This window comes from Puma concolor, chromosome A3 (genome assembly GCF_028749965.1).
Source record: "Puma concolor isolate L17-30 chromosome A3, mPumCon1.1.hap2, whole genome shotgun sequence".
In the NCBI taxonomy this organism is placed as follows: domain Eukaryota; kingdom Metazoa; phylum Chordata; class Mammalia; order Carnivora; family Felidae; genus Puma; species Puma concolor.
The window spans coordinates 83,556,110-83,579,378 of NC_141669.1; the positions used below are offsets into that span (position 1 = coordinate 83,556,110).

The 23,269-nt window shown below is 42.1% G+C and overlaps 1 protein-coding gene across 1 annotated transcript in view; it reads left to right on the top strand.

The window, feature by feature from the left end:
- The first annotated feature begins 10,705 nt into the window (after window positions 1-10,705).
- The window catches only part of SLC9A4 (solute carrier family 9 member A4), a 71,315-nt gene continuing 58,751 nt past the window's right edge, over window positions 10,706-23,269 (top strand). The window contains exons 1-2 of the mRNA XM_025932385.2: window positions 10,706-11,449; window positions 16,402-16,865. Coding sequence (XP_025788170.2) covers window positions 11,164-11,449; window positions 16,402-16,865 — 750 coding nt within the window. The 5' untranslated portion in view covers window positions 10,706-11,163. The remainder of the gene's footprint in view (window positions 11,450-16,401; window positions 16,866-23,269) is intronic.

A 23,269-nucleotide genomic window follows, 5' to 3' on the forward strand; every position in this document is an offset into this window, starting at 1 on the left:
ATGGATAGATGTAGTGTGTTCACACTTACACACACACACACACACACACACACACACACACACATACACGCACACACACACGCAGGAATAGATTATTCAGTCATAAGAAAGAAGTAAATCTCGTCATTTGTAACAATATAGATGCATGTTGAGGACATTGTACCAAGTGAAATAACTTAGAGAAAGAAATACGGTATAATCTCACTTATATATAAAATCAAAAATAAAAACATGAACTCATAGATACAGAGAATAGATTGTGGTTGTCAGAGTTAAAGGGCAGGGACTGGACAAATGAGTGAAGATGGTCAAAAGGTATAAACTTCCAGTTATAAAATAAATAAGTTCTAGGGATGTGATGTACGTCCCAGTGACTGTAGTTAATAATACTGTATTATATATGTGAAAGTTGCTAAAAAAGGAAATCTTAAAAATTATCATCACAAGAAAAAATTGTAATTATATGTATGGATGGATACTAACTAGACATCGTGGTGATCATTTGCAATATACACAAATCTCGATCATTACATTGTACACCTGAAATAATATAATGTTTAATTAATTATAGATTCATTATATCTCAATAAAACAAAATAAGTTTTTAAAAAAGACATAACCCCATTCAAATTGCTTCAATTATCAAAAAGCTGTAAGAGCCTTTCTCTTATACCTGAGCTAGGCGTTTCATAAATATCCCAGAAACACGGTCCTGTCTTACAGCTTTCAAGAGGGAATTGTGTTTGGGAATCTCCCAGAGTTGATTAAACCTTTAAGCAGCCCCCTCTGTTTCTCTGAGCAGTAGTAGGTCGCCTTTGGTGAGCAGGGACAGAGCTCAGCTCTCTTGTCCTGAAAGCAGGGTCAAAGCTCTTGACTTCACTCCAGTGTGGGATGCAGGCTTTCAATTTAGGGGTATGATACGCCAGAACTCCAGCCAAGGCCATCCAGCTTAATTGCTAGCTAGGGGCTTGGAAAGAAAATCATGTTTCTGGACAGCACTGACGAGTTGTCTATCACTGCTTTCTTTTTCTTCTTCTCTTAAAAAAAAAAATACAAAGTTTAGCCATAAGAAGGTAATAAGAGATCAGGGGCAAGCAACATATCCTTCAGTCCCAAAAGTGCTGCACAAATACTTTCTGGTAAAGTCAATTACTGCCAGACACTGGGAAGGAAGAAAAGATGTGCTGATCATTTCGTTTAAAACTGCTCTTGGAGAGAAGGGATTTTCTAACTCATCATGTGCAGGCACAGAATATGGTGTCAGTTTTACCCTTGTTTCTTTTGGATCTTCTCCTAAAACAAAGGTTGCCTTGGGGAAAGTGAGGGTGAAAAGGGAAGAAGACCAAACTCCCAAAACTCTGCTTCCAGCTGTGTGCAGCTGGAGCCCTGGGTGAAGGGCAATCCTTCTGCTGGGTGCACCACCCTTAATTAGTCCCATGAGGGTGGACCGGATATGGTCACTTAAATTATAAGGGATCCACTGGGGAGAGGACATCAGGTCATCCCTTCCCTACCACTGGGCCATATGAGTAGATGGGTTTCCAAGAGCAGATGACAAGGATCACAGGGATTCTTGGGACCTGGCACCAAAGGTCAGAGCAGGCCCGGTTTCTACCGCCAATCCAATTATCTGGATAATCAGACCAAAGGCATCGGATAATTCAGTAGCTTGCTGCTGACCTAAAATTCCAGAATAATTCCTTCAATTCTCTGTCTGGCAGGTTAAAGCTGGCTCTTTTCTCTTTCCCTTTAAAATTTCTCTTTCCATATACAACTGTGGATGGATAGGTGCCTAGCACCCTACAGTGCCCTGAGCCTTCTCAATTGATCTTTCTCAAGGAATTAAATTAACTGGTAATTTTCAGGTAGATCTCATTACAATGTAGACTCCTAAAGAAGAATTTGTTTCAGCTAAACAATGCAGATCTAACTGAAGTCTCCTTCTTATCAATTGCCTGGACCCTTCCTAAATGACCACATCCTCTTGGTTCTAGTTGGAGAAACCTGCACAATGCAAAATGTGTTTCTTGACACATCACATATTCTTTCCCCTAAACAGCGTCTTTTCCTGCCCCTTATCCTCAGGACATATGACAACAAATTCATCATGTTTGTTGAATGAAGAAACGCCCTCCTCCTCCTCCTCTCCTCTTCTTGCCCTTTTCTTAAGCAAAGCTTACTTACTGTTTCTTATGTGCCAAGCACTGTGCTAAGCACTTTATAAATATCAACCCACATAATACTCAAACACTTTTTAAGTTTATTTATTTATTTTGGAGAGAGAGAGAGAGAGAGAGAGAGAGAGAGAGAGAGAGGGAGAGAGAGATAGCACACAAGCAGCTGAAGGGCAGAAAGAAAGAGAGAATTCCAAGCAGGCTTTGTGCTCACGGCATGAATTGTGAGATCATGACCTGAGCCAAAACCAAGAGTCTGACGCTTACCGACTGAGCCCTCCAGGCACTCCAATACTCAAACACTTTTATGTTTAGGGGCACCTGGGTGACCCAGTTGGTTAAGCATCAGGTTCCTGGTTTTGGCTCAGGTCATGATCTCACAGTTCATGGGTTCTGACAGTACAGAGCCTGCTTCAGATTCTCTCTCTCTCCCTTTCTCTGCCCTTCCCCTGTTCTCTCTCTCTCTCCCAAAATAAATAAATAAACTTAAAAAAAAAAAAAACACTGTTATGTTTAGTATTCTCCTTACATTACAGATGAGGAAATCAAGGCACAAAAATGATGAATCAACTTTCCCAGGTCACTTTTCCAAGCCAGTAAAGAGGAGAGCTGGGATTTGAAATCATCTACTCTAGAACCCGTGTTCTTAACCACCCCATGGTACTGCTTCGCTAAGAAGTTTTCTCAGTGTGCAGCTTTTCCAGCAAGGCCTCTTAGTGTTGTGTTCCTTAGTTGCGACTTTTAGAAGGAAATGGGTTTGCTCTGAAACTTTGAAGGAAGAGTTTAGTTTTTCCTTATCGAGAAAATCAGAGTGTGGAATAACTGAGATTAGTGGGGAAAACTTTTCATTTCAACATGGATTTTTAACATCTGTCAACCAAGTGCAGCCCTTTGTGCCAGACAAGGCACTGGGCACCGCAAACTCTCAAAGATAAACACGGAGGTACTTGTTCTGATGAGCTCATCATCTGGTGGGAGGAGACAGGTTCACGAAGTCCCAAGAGAAACCTCTTCCAGAGTAGAAGAAAGTGAGATGCTCCTGGCTTGAATCCTGAAGGACCAGAATGCATCGTTCAGATTAAGGGCAGTGATGGGATGTAGAACTGAGGTATCCCAGTCAAAGAGCATTTTCAATTATGCAGGTGTGAAGGGCGAGTGTAGGGCTTTGTCTCCAAGGAACTGCAAGAAATTCGGATAAAAGGAGCTGGAGATGTTCTCATGGGTTAGAACCTGCAAACCACTTACATTATGCTAAGGAATAGATGGACTTTTTTTTTCTTTTTACCAGAGCCAGTTTATGTCCCACGACCTCTACCCCCTTCCTCCCGCCCCCCCCCCGCCCCCCAAGATTTCCTGGGCTCCATCTGTATGAGTCTCGACCACTTGCTCTGGCTGCAGTAACCTCATTTGCTCCCCTGGTCCCACATCAGATTGGTCTTGTTGGGCGGATGCCCTTTGAGCCCGTGCATGAGCAGTTGTTGTCGGCACGGTAGCTTCTCACCCAGCAGATGGATCATAGTCTCAGGAAGCTAGGATGCCCGAAACTTTTCTATGTGCTTTGAGGTCAGCTTTCACAACCAGGGATGAGCAGCTACGATGACCTGTAGCTCACCCTCCAGACCTTGCCCTTTCCTACCCCAAGCCAATATGAAGCCCTGCAGTACAAAGTGTATTGTCTGGCTTTCTCACGGGTGCTCTGTAAATACATCCTAACGTATAAGGAATTGATACCCAACGGGGCAAGTGTGGACCGATAAGAGATAGGGGATAAAAAGAACACTCCAGATAAATCCTTTCTTATTTCCCCCAGTCCCATAGACTTTTCCAAAGCATGGTGATTCCACAAGCGTCCTGGCAGATGTCTCATGTGACTAAGCAACCGATCATGTTTTCTTATGATGCTATAGCTGCTGAGTAATAACAAATGAGCTCCCTTCCCTGTCTCATTTCCTAGATTTTTAAACAGGTTTTTTGAGATGTAATTCAGATTTTGTACAATTCGCCCATTTAAGGTGTACAATTTCAGGTGCCTGGGTGGCTCAGTCAGTTAAGTGTCCAACTCTTGATTTTAGCTGAGGTCATGATCCCACAGTTTGTGGGCTTGAGCCCCACATCCAGCTAAGTGCTGGCTGTGCATCCAAAAGACTTGTCTATCTTGGACACATCATATAAACAGAGCCTTGTGAGACGTGGTCTTTTGTGACTGGCTTCTCTCACTTAGCATAGTTTTTCTGATGTCATTCATTTTGTAGCACATGTCAGAACTTCATGCCCTTGTATAGATATTCTACATTTCATTTATCCATTCAAACAATTGATAGACATTTGGGGTGTTTCCACTTATTGGCTTTTGTGAGTGATGCTGCTAAAAACATTCATGGACAAGGTTTTGAGTGGATATACGTTTTCATTTGCTGAGTTGTGTGGTAACCCTGTGTTTAACATTTTGAGAAACAGCCAAACAGCCCCATTTTTTATTTCCATTAGCATTTTACCTTCCCACCACATCCTTGCTAGCTTTGGCAGCATTGGTTATCATGTGTTAAATTATTATTATTATTTATATTATTATTATTATTATTATTATTATTATTATTATTATTTAGACATTCTAGCATTCTAGTGAGTATGAAATGATATCTCATTGTGGTTTTGATTTGTATCTTCCTTTTGACTAATGGTATTGGGACTCTTTTCATGTGCTTATTGCCCATTTACATATCTTTTTTGGAGAAATGTCTTTTCAGATCCCTTTGCCCATTTCGTAATTGGGTTATTTATCTTTTTATTATTGAGTTGTAAGAGCTCTTTTTATATTCAGGATACAAGTCCCTTATCAGATATGTGATTTACAAGTATTTTTTTCCATTCTGTGAATGGTCTTTTACACTTCCTTGATAGAATAGTTTGGAGAACAACGTTTTTATTTTGATGAAGTTTAATCTGTTGGGGTTTTTTTTCTTTTGTTGGTGTGGTTTTGGGGTGTGTATGTAAGAACATTTTTGCCTAACTCAAGGTCACCCAAACTTACTCCTGTTTTTTTGGTAACTTTTGGTGTTTAGCTCTTACATTAATGCATACTCTATTTTGAATTAACTTTTTTTTTAAATGCTTATTTATTTTTGAAGGAGAGAGAGAGTGTGAGCAGGGGAGGGGCAGAGAGAGAGGGAGACATAGAATCTGAAGTGGGCTCCAGGCTCTGAGCTTTCAGCACAGAGCCCAACGCGGGGCTAGAACTCATAAGCTGTGAGATCATGACCTGAGCTGACATTGGACACTCAACCGACTGAGCCACCCAGGTGCCTCCATTTTGAATTAACTTTTATGTATGGTGTAAAGATGGGTACATTTTCATTCTTCTGCATGTGGATATTCAGATTTCCTAGCACCATGTGTTGAAATGGTTATTGTTCACCTATTGAATTAATTGAGTTGGAACACTTGTCAGAAATCAATTGATGATAAATGATAAGGTTTATTTCTGATTTCTCAATTCTGTTCTATTTATCTATATGCCCATTCAGATGCCAGGATTACATTAGTTTGATTACTATAGGTTTTTAGTAAGTTTTGAAATTGGGAAGTGTAAGTTTTCCAGCTTTGTTTCTCTTGTTTCAAGATTTTTTTTTGAGTGGGGTGCCTGGGTGGCTCAATCAGTTAGGTGTCTGACTCTTGATTTCTGCTCAGATCATCTCAGAGGCTTGAAATCAAGGCCACATAAGATTCTCTCTGTCTCTCTTTGCCCCTCCCCAACTTGCTCACACACCCACACGGTCTCTCTCTAAAACAAATAAATTAATTAATTAATTAATTAATTAATGTGTTTGGTTTGTTCATTTTTGGACAGGGGCATTTCTGGGCACATTCCATATAAATCTCAGGACCAGTTTGTCAATTTCTGAAAAGAAAAAAGGCACAGGATTTTGATAGAGATTGTGTTGAACCTATAGATAATTTTGGGGAAGTACTTCCATCTTAACAGTATTAAGTCTTTTGATCCACGAACAGAGATATCTTTCCATTTATTTAAGTCTTCTTTAACTACTTTCAACATTGCGTTTTTCAGAATGCAAGTTTTACACCGCTTGGTTCAATTTATTCCTGAGAAATTTAGCTTTTGATGCTATTAATTTCATTTTGGTTGATTCGTTGTTACAGTAAAATACAATTTGTCAGTATATGTTGGTGTCATATCCTGCAAATTTGCTGAAATTATTAGATCTAAAAGTATTTTATTCAATTATTTAGAATTTTCTACATAAAAGAACATGTCATGCATAAATACAGACGGTTCTACTTTCCCCTTCCAATCTATGTATCTTTTATTCTATTTTTCTTGTCCATTGTCCTTACTAGAACCTCCAGTAAAATGTTGAATGGAAATGGCAAAAGTGAACATCCTCGTCTTGTTCCCGATCTTATGGGAATGCATTTAACCTTCACCATTGGGCATGATGGTGGCGGTAGGTCTTTTATACATGGCCTACAGCATGTTGAGGAAGTTCCTGTCCATTCCTACTCTGTTGTGTGTTCTTAAAATGACGGGGTATTTCATTGTGTTAAATGTTTCTTCTCAGTCTACTGAAAAGGTCATGTGGTTTCGTCCTTTATTCTTTTGATATGATGTTATATTAAACGGCATTTGGGTAGTTAACCGGCCTTCAATTCCTGGAACAAATCCCACTGGGTTTAGATATGTTTATAATTGTTATGTCTTCTTGGTAAACTGGCCCTTTTATTTTTATAAAATTTCCCTCTTCCTCTCTAGTAAAATTTTGTGTCTTAACATCTGTTTTGTTTTGTCATTTGTATAGCCACTCCAGCTTTCTTACCGCGCTGCCATATGGTGTCTTTTTTCCATCCCTTTACTTCCAGTCTGCTTGTATCTTTGAATCTAAGGGTGGAGCTTCTGGGGACAGCATAGAGTCTTACATTTTTGTTGTTAAAAACTGGGCATTGTAACATCTTACAGTGATACCTGATACTGATTCTGCCCCCTCCCCTAACTCCAGGTGTTACTGTGGTTTGCTTTTCTGTTTATTTGTTTAGCGACTTCGCTGGACTATTTCAATAACGTCTATTTCCCTATGCGGACTTTACCATCGCCCTTGAGCCTGTACGGTCTTGGGCGTACTCATAATCCCCCTGACCTCTTCCTCTCTCACCCAGGATGACAGTGGCCTGAAGAGGGTCCTCTTTGACTCTTTTGCTGATCTCCCTGTTCAGCTTTCACCTGGTCTGTTGTCTCTGTTACCATTGCACCTAGCTGCTAGCCCCCTGTAATTGCAAGTGAGTTCAACATTGTGTTCAACATGGCTTAACTAGCTCCACAGTGGGATCCAATTAAAGTCAGGTCCCTTTGCAGGATCATCTTTGAAGCCAGTCTTTGACACTTCTTTGACCTCACGATGACCTTTGACCCCATGATGAGCCTTCTGATCTGTTTCCCTCCAGAGTTCTTCTCTTGTCTTTTAAGTGGTCTGCTTTTCACATGTTGGTATCATGGAGCTCCCAGCTCTTCTTACTCGTGCTATCTACATCTCCATTGTTGTTGACCATGCCCTTAGGCTTGAACTTCCCTACGTTCTGTTCCAAGTAGTCAGTTCCCTTAGCGATTCTTAGGGAGTTCTTTGTTACTATGGCCTGCCTCCCCCCTTAATAGAAACTCAGCTCCAATACTCTGGGAAGGGACACGGAGACAGCACTCTGCTTCTCTTCGAGTGACACTCCTGCTTTATGAAGGAGGTGCTGGACGGGGACAGTAGCTCTTAGTCTTCTTGGCTTGTCTTCCCTGGTGTGGAAACTCAGCCCTCTGAGTAAGCAAAGGCGAGAGTGACTGGGGGCCAGTACTCGCGGCCTGCCTCACTTGTGGTAGAATTTCAAGCCTGTAAGCGAGTGGACCTGTACAGAAAAAGGGATCTCTCAGGCACGCTTGCCTGCAACACAGCTTGTGCAACACAAGACGTGGGGCGTTGGGGTGGAGGTTGGACACTGATGACAAATACCGACAGCCTGACTTTCTGAGTAGAAATTGTAGCCCTAGACTGGGAGCTGGGGTTAGAGGGAGTCCCATCCCCTTGGCTGTGCCCACGCAGAGTACAGTTTTCTTGACACTCGGCTGGGAAACGGGGGCCGGAACCAGGTCATGCCACAGACTCTCCCAGGTTTTACCAATATTTAGAAGGTTGTCTTTAATTTCTGTATGCCCACAGGCCATTTCCACAGACTGAATGGTTGTTCTTTTTTTTTTTTTTTTCTCATGTCTATTTCTTTATTTTGAGAGAGAGAGAGAGTGTGTGCACACACACGAGCAGGAGAGGGGCAGAGAGAGAGGGAGAGAGAGAATCCCAAGCAGGCTCCACGCTGTCAGTGCACAGTTGGATGTGGGGCTTGATCTCCCAATCTGTGAGATCTGACCTGAGCTGAAATCAAGAGTTGGATGCATAGCCTATTGCCGCCCAGGCACCCCCGAATGGCTGTTATTTTTATTTTCACTGGTTGTTCCCAGTTATGGTCGTCTCCCTGCCACTAGGGAGAGGGTCTGGAGAGTCCCCCCCACTGCCATTCTGGAAACGTTTCTCTCTTGTTTCCCTCTTCCTCGCACTTTTGCTGCCTTTGGTTTGCACCACTCACGCAAGCTTTGTCTCACACTGTTTTCTAGAGAACCGGGATGAAGAGGGTGTTTCAGAAAGAATATCCAGGGCGCTGTGTGAAAGTGCTGTTGAACAGGTGGAAGTGGTGCCAAGGATTGACAAGGCAGACAGCAAACCTTGACCTGGAAGGCAAAGTGGTCAGCTGCTCTAGAACTCAAGATTGCCCCTCACTGTCCCCTACATTGGCCTTACTTCTCTGACAGTACTTGCACTCTCCACTACTATGTAAGGCTAAACATGTGCTAATACATTCACAAAGACTTGAAAGGAAAAGCAGGAAAAAACACCTCATACGGACAGCATCTTCATGTATTATTTTTATTTTTTAAATTATTTATTTATTTATTGTGAGACAGAGAGAGAGAGCAAGTAGGGGAGAGACAGGCAGAGAGAAAGAGAGAGAGAGAAAGAGAGAGAGTCGAACTCAAAAACTGTAAGATCATGACCTGAGCCCAAACCAAGAGTTGGACACTTAACCGGCTGAGCCACCCAGGTGCCCTGTGCATCTACATCTTGTAGATGAGAAAAAAAACCTGAGGCTCAAATATGTACAGTGACTTTCCTAGAGTGAAGCAGGTAATTAATGCCTAGGAACAGAGGTGTTCCGAGTCTTAGTTTCGGTCTTGGCAGGGAGCACCATGGGAAACCCTCTCCCATTTCTTTTTTAGAAAACAAAAGTAAAAGTGTGAATAAGAAGATAAGGTGTCTATTCCAAGGAAGTTTTTCATTACAAGGCTATGCATATCATCTTTTCTGAAAAAAAATATTGACCCGATATGGTGACCTGCTTGTGGTCAACATGATGGTCTCAGTTTAGTGACTAAATCTGATCTCTTTTAGAGCCAAACTGCAAAGGAAAGAGAAAAAAAAAATACACATGTGCGTTCTTGAGATGTTGCATCTAGATGCCAGCCTTCCTCAACATGTCCTATCTCCGTTTTCCAGTGATCTTTGCTGAGTATGGGGCGGGGGATGGGAGTCATCGACACTCACTAACATGAACCAAAAATATATGTAACTCATCCTGCAGTCTGATACGGAAGACGCGTTGAGACTGTTTATGAACAATAATTCTCATTTTCTGTTGAATGCTATTCCTCATTGCAACAGAGTTCTTACTTCCATATAGAATAAGAAATGTGATTAAAAATAATAAAAACCAACATTTATTAAGTGCCAGTAATATGCCAGATACTTTGCTTGTTCTCTCTTATTTAATGCTTCTAGGCAATCAATGAGTTAGATATTTTTATCCTCCTCATTTTCAGATAAAGATGCTTTGAGAGGTAACTAATTAGGTTAATGTCAAACAGTCTGTTGTATCGCTTTTTTTTGAACCAGGGGGCCATTAAAAAAAAAATCCTTTAAAATGAAAAATTTGGATGTGCCATGGAGTTTTTTAAAACTAGGTTTTAGATGTATTTCATGAAACTTGTTCTTCTGTTCATTTTTTTTTTTTTTCTGCATACAATTCATGGAAAGCTGGAACTTCTGTCTTTCTTTGGATTACTGCTCATGCGTTCAGTAATGTGTATGCTGCCTTCTCCTCTTCCTCATTCCTAATTTATAGAGACCATACGACTCCAGGACAATCCAGGCTGACGTCTATGGTCTGGCATAATTATTAATAGCTCTTCTTTATTCTCAGAAATGCCCTGGTGTGGATGACAATTTCACCACCACCTTTATTAAACATTCATCATTAAACACGCCGAGGTGTCATATTGAGGCTGACCACTAGGTGTCAGTAGTGTAACCCCCGGAAAACACTCAAGGAAAGCATTTCATTACAAAAGTCATATCAGAGCAAATAATTAAGTGTAGTGCAGGAGCTACCTGCAGCCTGTCCATTCAAAACAAGTGAGAGAGCTCGGGGAGGAGAGCGGGATCAGGTGCAGGACAGACAGGTAGCTCCTTACTGGGATCTGGTGGAGAGGGAAGGACTCCTTTCTTAGCCAAAGGACTCCAGTGATATCTGGAATGGACACCCTGGTGTCTTTTTTTAATTTTCACTCACAAGATGAAGCCAGTGTGCAGTGACGTGAAGAAACAGCTTTGAATGAAGACATGTTTTTCCCCTTCTTAAGCTGCTCTTCAGATCATGATCGGACGAAGGTCACATAGGCGACCTGGGCTTTAAGGAGTCTACCGAATGACTGACGCACTTGAGCCAGAAGCTGAGTTATCTGAACACGAATCCTTTAAGGGACTCAGAACTCAATGACATGCTCGGACTCTTCTTGGAATGACTCACGGACTGTACGTATATTACCCTTGACCCAGGTGGATGCCCCTGCTCTCCAGAAACCCTCCTCACTGCAGATGTGTGGCACACCATGACGTACAGGGTCGGGGAAGCCCACAGCATGGGTTTTCAAGTGTTTGTGCCTTTCAGTCCCTGGAGCTGGTTGCTACTGCTGGTGGCCCTCAAGTGTCCCGAAGCATCTTCTGATTTGAACGAATCCACAAATTCCACTGCCCAGCGTGAACCTAACGTTCGGTTTGCTGCTGCAGGCTCAGAGCCAGATGAGAAGATATCTGTTTTTGCACTGGATTATGACTATGTGCAAATTCCTTATGAGGTCACCCTCTGGATACTTCTAGCATCCCTTGCAAAAATAGGTAAGTCCCCGCACACCTGGCTGTGAGAGTTGTTCTCCCCATGAGATAATGTATGTGAAAATGTCTTGCCCCTGGTGAACTACGTGGATTTTAACTGTTACTGCTATTGCATCAAAAAAATCTGTTCCTTCGAGTCAAGGGGAAGCCATAACTGCTTTGTGTAAAGCCATTTAATCCTTCAGGACTGTGCTTTGAAATTTGAGCATACTTCTGGGTTCCGGGTTGTTTTGATTCCTTCTTGTTTCAGGATGACAACCATGTGACTATTTGGCACATGAAAATCTCAAGTTCTGTGCATTAAAAAATAGAGCAAGGCCTGCAGGTCTCGGAATGATGCTCCTTAGAAATTTTAGGAGCACATAATGATTCTTCTGTGAAATACTCTTCCTTCATTCTTGGCCATGTAACTGTGGGCTTCATAAATGACTCCCATTGTTTATTCTTTAAAAGCGTGACATGAGCTCCTTGCAGATTGACAGAAAGCAAGGAGCAAGACAACCACACTCCGTGGTGGGATATGGGGGCATAGAAGATGACATGTCAGTAAGATATAAGTTTATGCCTGAGCCAAATGGAGCCGGTGGGGCACCTCTGGTTTCCTTTGTGAAATAAAGGAATTCGAATTCATGGATTAATTTCTAATCAGGGTTATCTGTGTCAAAAAACAAAGTGATCTTTTACACTCTGTGACCATTTAATCCTTAACTGCACCCCCTTGTCTCCTTAATACCAGCTTATTCCAAAGTGGAAAACTGATGCAGTTATCTCACTTATTAAGCATAACATCTCCTTTGCCTCAGTTATGAACTTTGTTATTTGGGTAGATACATTGTCCTACTGGGATAGAATCCATGAAACATTTTTATGTTTATTTACCCTTTTCTTCTAGCATGGGTATGAAATATGGGTTCAACCACCGGATCTGGCAGTTAACTCCTTGGGATCAGGACTGTGGGTTCCATCTATTCATCTAACTTCCTCCCTGGGGATGACGGGGTTACTGGTGTATTCACTCGATGCTCCTTCACAACTGCTTATCATTATGAGCTAGTAAAGTCTGAAGAATGAATGGAAATTTCTAGTGTGAAGAACTCTTGTGTGATTTGTCAAATCATTAACTTACACAAAGGGTCTCATGTTATTTCTAAAAAGTGCTCAAGTAAAACCGGCTTTCTAACAGGGTAACATTCTCAGTTCAGAGCTAGGGTTCTACTACCTTTCATGCAACCACATGGGCGCTGAGATCATTCAAAGTGACCTTATGTGGATCTTGAGTTTTCCTTTGTGAACAATGCTGTAGATTCTGCCCCACCGCCTCCCCCCAACCCCTTTCCTCTTCACAGTAATGGGTGAAGTCGGTCTGGGAATCAAGGAATGACAGCTGACACTGACGAGCTAGTCACCTTGACTTTCTAGGTCTCTGTGTGCCCAGCTGTGAGATTATTTCTAAGACTCTTTGGGTGCAAATAAGGATTTTCTAGCGGCAAAGAGGTTTACATTCTCTAAACAGGGCAATGCAGAAAGGATATATTTGACCTTGGTTTTATGTTGTCATAAAACATAGATTGTTTTTTAGAGTATCTCATGTGTCCACACTCACTATGCCTAGAAGTTCAGAGGATGGTAAGACAGTATTGTTCACAGGACTGCTGGCTTAAATGATCTTGATTTTCATGTCGATGGAATGCAACATACTTTAGGAAAAAAAAAATAACTTCAGTAGGTTATCAGTTGGATCATGCTTATTCAAGTTCAATGTCAAACTTGTTAGTCTTTAAGGATTCAGACTACTTCTATACTGTACAAGAAAAGAAGGTCACATTTATTGATTTTTATTTCTTACATGTCAAGTACTGGACTCGTAGTTTTATATATGGTGGCTCATGTGTCTGGGGCAAAAAAATATGACATAGAACTATAACATGCAAGAAATCTATATAGATTTTCTTAGATTCTATATTATAAAACTAGAATCAAAATATAATTGATAATCATTATATTTATCATTTATTCTTTCATTCAGTCATTCTATCAAGACACATTTATTAAATGCCCATACCATATGTGGAAATGACCATGGTCCCTGGCCTCAAGGGACTAGTTGAATGGGGAAAACAGATGAATTTAGCACTGCCTGATAGGCACTCTGACAGAAGAATATCACAGCTCTCCCCCAGTCTGTTTTAAAACATCCAACTATGTGTGTTATAGAAGAACAAAATTATAGAACAAAGATAATACAGAATCACCTCAGACTTTTTGTTTGTCTTTTATTTTAGATCCACCTCTTGGAACACTATAGAAGGGTGTTCCTTGAGTCATTGGGCAGAATGGAATTGTAGCGCCGTCTTTGACTTTCAGGCAGGACTTTGTTATTTGTGGCCATTTAAATTTAGGGCCCTGGAACTGTAAACTCTCTCAAAGTGACTGACTCTATTGTCCATCATGAAAGGGAGGAGAGTTGTACAGTGTGAAATGCACATGATGGTTCTCTTTACAATGCCTTACTTTACAGTGCATGGCACCTCTTCCTGCTACCACTGCGTAGGTGTAGCTTAAGGCAGTTGCATGTGGGATCCATTTCAGGAAACTCAATTCCTGGAAGCAAGACCAAACTGGGAAGACACGGGGACTGAGAAAATCACACTATAGACTCTTCCACCTCTTTTACATATTAAAAAGTTCAGTGTAGTTAAAATAAGCACTAACTGAAGAAGAGGAAGAAGAAGAGGAAGGAGAAGAAGGGAGACGAAGAGGGGTAAGAGGAGAAGGAGGAGAAGGAGGACAAGAAGAAGGAGGAAGGAGGGGGAGGGGGGAGGAAGAAGAGAAGAAGGAGGAAGAGGAGAAAGAGAAGGAGAAGAAGAATAGAGGGAGGAGGAGGGTGGGAAGGAGGAAGAGAAAGTTATCATTAGCAAATGGAGAGAGCAGGACTCTCAAACTCTTGAAGGAGGCCTTAAAGCCTACTTCAAGCCACTGGCTTGAAGCCAGTGGATAGGCTTGTGGTTTTGGATTGTCCCTTGATACTAATTACATTCTATCATAATAACCTGCCTGCTGATAATAAATGAAATTCAAAGCTGTGATCAAGGAAACCCACATGCTCTTTGGATGGCTGGACTTAAAATTCCTAAGGAGACATTCAATGGCTCTCTGTGGCCTATGGGAGAAATATTCACTCTTTAGCCTTGAACTCAAGACCCCCTATTATATGGCTCAAAATCATCTTCCAACTCTTCTTCCAATATTCATCCAATTCATAATTTCCTCCAGCCAGGTGACCTCCTCGATAAATGTTAGACATATCTGACCGGGCCATTCCCACCTCTGTTCCTTTTCCACTGGAATTCTCCCCACCTAAAATCTCTACCATTCTTTTGTCCAACTATGTAACTCCTTGTCATACCCCAACAGCCTGTTCAACTTCTGCTTCCCATATAAAAGCTTCTTTGGTGAACATTTAACCTGATCAATCGTTCATTTACACACTTGTAGATTCTTTCAGCAAATAGACCAGCTGCTGTGGGCAAGACACTTTGCTAAGCACGTTGGGGAGATATAGAAATGTATGTCATTCTGTCTGAGTTGGAAGAGTCTGGAGGTGAGCAGGGGAGATAAGTCATGCACAAAAAATGATAGAGAACATTGTTGTTAGATACTGATAAAATAATACAGTAATTCAGAGGAAGACGTATGGTTTCCTTGGGAAGTGGTTGGGAAAGGTTTGAAGACTGAGATGGACCTAAACAGGTTGAAGAAAAGACAACCCAGGCAGCATTAATGGTAAACAAAAACTAGACAGGTGTACCGCAGGGAAAAGATGTGTAGTTGGCTGTGATGTAGGATGGATATATAAGGATAACGTTGGGTGGGAGGGATATTGACTTGGAGAGAACCCCAGAGTGAACTGCTGTGCTCTGATCTCTTCTTATATTTGTGGAAATAGTCAATGTACACTTCGCTGTATACTTACGCATTGCCTTGCTTTTGTCTTCTTATTTGTTAATGTCTTATTTCTGAAATTCCACCAACAGCTGGAATTGTAATAAACATGTTTGGTTCTCCACTTTATACACAGTGCTTCCCAGTGGGTTGGTCTTGGCCCAAGGATGCTTCCCAAATGCCCTCAGTTTAAAAATCTGAGTTGCTTTATGTGCCTTCAGAGACTTAGGTGGGGACTGAGATGATCAGATACATGTGGTTTGGAAAAGTCATCTGGCAACAGGAAATAGAGTGGACTGGGGAATTGAGGGTGAGATAGGAGAAGAAGCTAATGCAGTAGTCAGGATGGGAAATGAGGAGCCTTCAAAAAAAGGCGGTGGTTGTACAAATGGGGAGGAAGAGCTGGTCTTTAGGGGCATGGCTGAGAGACATAGCTGATGAAATAGGGAGCTGGTTGTAGGAGGGGCAAAGTTGACAGGGCTTCAGGGATTGTGACTCGATTTCCTACTTAAGTGGCTGACCGGCTGGCAGGGTCATAGGTTAAATAAGGAAAATAAAATAAAGGACTGAATTTTTGTTTATTGGTTTGGGGAAGGGAGGCTCGGAAGAAGCTGATGTTTAGGTGACTGTGATTGACTGCCTGAGCCCTGAAGGTGGGTTCTGCAGGAATGCAAAGGAACTCCACTCTCTTCTCTCCTCTTCCCCCACTGCCCTCCCGGATCCTGTAAGGTGGGGAAGCAGGGAGGGGCAGGAGAGGGGACGACTGGCTGAGGACCACTCTGGGACCTGCTCTGGGCGTGGCATGTTAAGTACTGGATCTCGTTTAAAGCCCCCACAACGCTTCCAGTCCCTGCTATGCATGGGGACCTGAGGCTCAGGGATGCACACCAGCCTACCCAAGGTCCCCTCTGCTTGGTTTTAGATGGCCTCTTGTATACCAGTCTCCTGGTAGCTTAGTGGCCAGAGCCATCTTATTTGCAAACATCTAAATGTGGTTCTCTGCTTTTCCCTAGGCTTCCATCTTTACCACAGACTGCCAGGCCTTATGCCAGAAAGCTGCCTCCTCATCATCGTTGGGGCTCTGGTGGGTGCCATCATCTTTGGCACTGACCATAAATCTCCTCCTGTCATGGATTCAAGCATCTACTTCCTGTATCTCCTTCCACCCATTGTCCTGGAGGGTGGTTACTTCATGCCCACCCGGCCCTTCTTTGAGAACATTGGCTCCATTTTGTGGTGGGCAGGCCTGGGGGCCCTGATCAATGCTTTTGGCATTGGCCTCTCCCTCTACCTCATCTGCCAGATCAAAGCCTTTGGCCTCAGTGATGTCAACCTGCTTCAGAACCTGCTGTTTGGTAGCCTGATCTCGGCTGTGGACCCTGTGGCCGTGCTGGCTGTGTTCGAGGAGGCGCGTGTGAACGAGCCGCTCTACATGATGATCTTCGGGGAGGCCCTTCTCAATGACGGCATTAGTGTGGTGAGATGTCAAAGCATGTCCCCGGGGAGATGAGGAGTCAGGTGAAGCTGGAGACAGCAGTCCATCCTCTGGGCAAATGGAGAAGGCTGAGCATGACTGCGTCAGGGCAGGACAGGAATAGGCTTTGGTCAATAGAGTGTAGCCAAGTTCTGGTGACTTCCCTTAGGATCTGCTACAAATAAATAATTGCTCACTAATGCTGCTTGTCATTCAGTAACCAAATAGCTTCTTTAAACAGAGGAAAAGGAGAGGACAGATCATTTTTTAGTTAAAATCAGGTTCTCAGAAGAAACTGTTGTCAAAGGCTCTTCTGGTCTTTTCACTAGGATAATCCGTAATTTACCATTTTTCTTTTCTCTCATTCACTGGACCTCACCCTCATTCCCTTCATATGCTTTTTGCTTGTTTTGTGTTTAACATGTTGCATGCAATAATGAATTTAAATAAAAGATGAGGTAGGAAGGGAGTTGAAAAGGATTTGCAAAATTGTGTTAGCAGCCTTGGTTGCATGACTCCTACAGAATATGTGAATGAGGCATTTTTGCGTAAGGACTCCTTCAGGGGAGAAGCTGAGAAAAACTTCACAGGCTGTCAACACAGGGCATTGAGGCCCAGAAGACGTCTTTGGTGCTGGAATATTCAGGCAAGTCAACCCATTGCTTAGTTTCATTACATTACCTCAAACCTTTACCAGGTGTTAGACTGTGAAACTTTTTTTTAAATCGTTTATTTATTTTTGAGAGACAGAGCATGAGCAGGGGAGGGACAGAGAGAAGGGGAGACAGAATCTGAAGGAGGCTCCAGGCACCGAGCTGTCAGCACAGAACCCAACGCGGGGCTCGAACTCACAAACTGCGAGATCATGACCTGAGCCGAAGTTGGATGCTTAACCTACTGAGTCACCCAGGTTCCCCTAGACTGTGAAACTTTTATATATAGTTTGATTTGCTTTTCTTATCTTTTTTAAAAACTTATTTTTTTAATTTTTTTTTAACATTTATTTATTTTTGAGACAGAGAGAGTCAGAGCATGAACGGGGGAGGGTCAGAGAGAGAGGGAGACACAGAATCTGAAACAGGCTCCAGGCTCTGAGCTGTCAGCCCAGAGCCTGACGCGGGGCTTGAACTCACGAACCGCGAGATCATGACCTGAGCCGAAGTTGGATGCTTAACCTACTGAGTCACCCAGGTTCCCCTAGACTGTGAAACTTTTGTATATAGTTTGATTTGCTTTTCTTATCTTTTTTAAAAACTTATTTTTTTAATTTTTTTTTAACATTTATTTATTTTTGAGACAGAGAGAGTCAGAGCATGAACGGGGGAGGGTCAGAGAGAGAGGGAGACACAGAATCTGAAACAGGCTCCAGGCTCTGAGCTGTCAGCCCAGAGCCTGACTCGGGGCTTGAACTCACGAACCGCGAGATCATGACCTGAGCCGAAGTTGGACGGCCAACCGACTGAGCCACCCAGGCACCCCAAAACTTATTTTAGAGAGACTGTATGAGTGGGGGAGAGGAGCAGAGGGAGAGAATATTAAGCAGGCTTTGCACTAATAGGGGGCTTGATGCCAGACCCTGAGATCATGTCCTGAGCAGATATCAAGAGTCGGAAGCTCAACTGACTGAGCCACCGAGGCTCCCCTACTTTTCTTATCTTTAAATTTACATCACACCATGTAAGTGATACAGGAATGCATTTTTATCATAGAAGTTCCAAACAGTACAAAATTACACAGCATAAAAACACAAAAGCTTCCACTTTCCCCTCTCCTCACTCTCTAAGCAAGCCCTTTGATCAGTTTGGCATTTTCCTTCCCTGTGTTTTCTTTTTTTTAATGTTTATTTATTTATCTTGAGAGAGAAAGCACACGCAATGCAAGGTGGGGGGAGGGGCAGGGAGAGAAGGAGAGAGAGAATCCCAAGCAGTCTCCATGCTGTCAGAGCAGAACCCTATGCCATGTTTGATCTCAGGAATGGTGAGATCGTGACCTCAGCCAAAATCCAGAGACAGATGCTTAACCAACTAAGTCACCCAGGCATCCTCCCTGTCTTTATTATATGCATATGTGAGCGCATGCGTGCATGTGTGTGTCTAGATATATATTATTTTGCGTAAACTGGGTGAGGTTATATTATATGCATTGCTTAAATATAACAATTCATTCTATATCATTTGTTATGGAGTATTTCCCAGACTATATTGATGATAAGTTATTTAACCATTTCCTGATGATAGAAATTCAGGTTGTGACCAAGTTTTCACTTTTGAAAACTACAACATTGCGATGAATATTATTGTTTATGCATGAGTATTTTTATAGGGTACATTCTTGGAAATGAAATTTCTGGGTTAAAAAGTGGGTACCTTAAAAAATTTAAAAGATGCTGCTCATCCAGTTGGTGAGGGAAGGATTCTTCCCCCAGGGATAAGGAGTGACACCCAACAATAAACAGATGACAACAGTTAGATACATACATTCATAGCCCAGGGGAGGAGGACATTGCACACCATGCAAGGCCACGTGGGTACCGCACTTGGGAACAGAGAGAACAATCAGGGATATGGGAGTAAGGCTTTGTGGTAACGAGAAGAGAGGTACCTCCTGGTTCCCCCAGGATGATGTGATTGGCTTGTTTCAAATCATTCCACAGGCTGTCAGGAGACTGACGCCTGATACTCAGGAATGAGCAAGTATAGTGCCTGATCCCATTGATAGGAAGGGCTATTTGGCCAGTGAGCGGTCAGGCTGAGGAGCAGAACTTGGAGTTATGCCACTCAGGACCCTCCCCGTTTTACCAAATGTCAAGGTAGTACACGATATTGGACCTTAATTTTAGTTGTTATACCATAGCTGTTAGAATTTTCCCGAAACTCTATATGGTCTTACATTTCCGTAGTACATTAAATGCACGTTTTCTTTTATCGATGTCTACAAGAGTTATTTCTTCTTAATGTTTTCCAATTGAATGAGCACAAAAGGGTTAATCTTGTTTGTTTTAATTTGTATGATGATATGAAGCATCTTTGCAACGATCTTGGATCATTAGTGTTTCTCATTCTGTAAATTGGAAGTTCATAATCTCTTAGGGTGGCCAGACTTTAAAAACATGAAGGACGCTCAGTTAAACTGAAATTTCTTATAAACAATGAATTTTTGGGGGCACCTGGGTGGCTCAGTAGGTTAAGCATCCGACTTCAGCTCAGGTCATGATCTCGCGGTCCATGAGTTCGAGCCCTGCATCGGGCTCTGTGCTGACAGCTCAGAGACTGGAGACTGTTTCAGATTCTGCATCTCCCTCTCTCTCTGACCCTCCCCCGTTCATGCTCTGTCTCTCCCTGTCTCAAAAATAAATAAACGTTAAAAAAAAAATTAAAAAAAAACAATGAATTTTTTATATGTCCCAGTTATTGTATGCAAGTATATTATCTTGTCCATTTTTCTTTGCTGTTTTTTAATTTTCAAGTGATTTGTAGAAACTCATTGAATTATCTAAATTTTAAACTTTTGAGTATTACACACAAATCAAATATTTTCTCTTATTGTGTCACTTAAATGTTTTAAGGGGCACCTGGGTGGCTCAGTGGGTTAAACATTTGACTTTAGCTCAGATCATGATCTCATGGTTTGTGGGTTCAAGCCCCACATCGGACCATCTGCTGTCAGCATGGGGCCAGCTTCAGAACCTCTGTCCCCTCTGTCTCTGCCCCTCCTCTACTCATTCTCTCTCTCTCTCTTAAAATAAACAAACTTAAAAGATTTTTTTCTTAGATTATGGTATCTTTTGTCCTATAAAACTTTTAAATTTTTATGAGCTCAAACCTAATGTACTCTTTTATCGACTCTGGGTTTCATATCTTGCTTTCAGAGATTATGCCCAACCAGAGATCATGCAAACATTTTTTTTTCCCCTTTCACCATTAGTTATTTAATTCATCAGGCACACAATATTTTATTGTGAGGACTTTATGCAAAGAATAGATAGTGCAGGGAGGAAAAGGCTCTTAAAATGTAACCCAAGATATCTAGGATGGGTTCACCAAGTGAAGCAGAAAAAAACCATACACGAAGTCAGACATCAATTAACTTACTCATAATGAGAATCTCTAACTGTTCAGCAAGATGCTAGACTCATCAGGGCTACACATTCTTTCCTTCTGGACAAGTTCCACAGGAAGCCAAGTTGTCTGAAACTGGGAGGAGAGACTGGGACTGCCCGTGGAACTGCCATGGGAATGACCTCCTGCCATGTGCTTCAGAATCACTTAGGTGGGACTGATGAGTATTGGGATGTCCAAACCCCATCTCAGACTCTCTGGGAATGGAGCTTGGGAATCTGTACTTTAACAGACACCTCAGGTGATTACCAATGTTTGAGAACTAATGGTTTCTCACCTTTAGGTTGAGAGCAGCTGATGTATCTTGACCTAAAACAATAATACGTTTAGAACAAGGGTGGTTCTCTCCTCCGACTGGGCTGGATGAAGCTCTGAGATCACCTTTCGCCACCATTTGGTCTTTAGATATTTTCATACCTCTGATTTTGTTATAATGAAGTTAGTGGCCCTATTCCACTCCTAGGTGGCCCCTCTGAACCATGATGTGTTAATTTCACACTTCATCTCCTAAAGATAATCTGATTTCATTTAAATCTAAGTTATTTGGTATTACTTGCTTACTGTAACCCCCATCACTGGCTGAGCCACTGAGAGCGCTTATCTGTGATAACATCAAAGCCACCTCTTGACTGTCCATTCTGGGGTAATTCTTCAAACTTTCCTCCACAAATGACTTTCTAAATCCCACCTCTTGTAATTTTCACAGGACACCCTATTTCTAACATTGGACTCTGTTGCTTCTTTGGTGTTGCCTCTGAACTTGAGAATCTGACTTCACCCTGAAATTTCTCTAGAATTTATATCTAAAGCCAATCACAGCTCGGTTTCTGGTTGGGGTTTCTTGGCCAGCGACAGTTGTTTGATTTTCCCAAAGTTAAATTGTTTCCACTTGGACATTTTTTTTTAAATGATCATTTCAAAATAAAATTATAATTTTCAACCGACCAGAGTATCTGCTGAGGGCACTGTTGTGACCTCCAATGGGCAAAGCTGCTGTTGTGTTGGCTCCAGGGGGGTTGCCCACACGTCACTCCTAGGTCACTCTGTGGTCACCCAAAGCACAGTGAGTATTAAGTGTGTGCTCGGGCACTTCTGTGCCCCTACGTGAAACCAGAGAAGCTCCAGGGCCAGATTTAGAAAGCAGTTTGAAAGCAACTGGTATTTAATGCAGTCCAGTTGTATTTTGAGCTAAGGGCCTTGAACTCACCCTTTCATTGAGGAAGGGGCCTTCCTGAGGGCAGCAGTCACAAGCATGCTCTTTCAGCAGAAAGTCTGAGTCATCTGGAAAACGATCTGTGATTTGTGGGTTACATATGACAACTCTCCAGATCTTTATTCACTAAAGAATTGCTTTCTTACTAAAGAGAAGCTGTTCCAGAACTGTCAAAATACCAATGAATCTGATTCTCCAGGTCTCTTGCCTCATGTGTTTCTCCCTCTTGTTGAATATTTCACCAGAGCACACCCTTCGTGATAGGCAAAGGGAGCGGAGCCAAAACCCAAATAGCTCTAAAATGATAACTAGTATCCCCAGTTGAATCTCAGGGCCAAAGCCATAGCAGGAAGAGAGGTGCAGCTATTATATCCAAGCCCTGCATGGGGTCACTTTGACACTTACTATTTTATTAAAGTGTTGTTTTTTACTATGAGGCATGAATTAACAAACACATTTCACGGATGAAGAAAACAAAGCAAAGGAAGTTAAAATAAATTGAACAAGGGCATGCTGCCAGGCCAAGGACAGTCTGGACACACAGGACTGTCTCATTCCAACATTTTTCCTTTTATTCTTGCCTCTTGAGTTTTATTGTTTCCTTCCTTCCTTCCTTCCTTCTTCTTCTTCTTCTTCTTTTTCTTTCTTTCTTTCTTTCTTTCTTTCTTTCTTTCTTTCTTTCTTTCTTTCTTTCTTTCCATTCTCTTTCTTTCTGATTTTGTTTTTAAGTAATCTCTACACCCAACATGGGGCTTGAACTCATGACACCAAGGTCAAGAGCTGCCTGCTCTACTGACTGGACTGAACCAGCCAGGCACCCCATCCTTCTGAGTTTTCCAACTTATGGAGCCAGAAGGGATAGGAGAGAATCCATGTGTTACCGATGAGTACTCTGGGCTCAGGTCCAGTTGGCAGTGAAGCCAGCATTCTTCCTCCTAAACAGAATTGCATTATTTGGCCGAATCCAAGGTGTGACTCCAGGAAAGATTCTGATTATCTCTGGGCCTCATTTCTGTAAAATTGGGATGATAATATTACTTAGCTCATAGAGTCACTGGAAAATTCATATTAAGCTT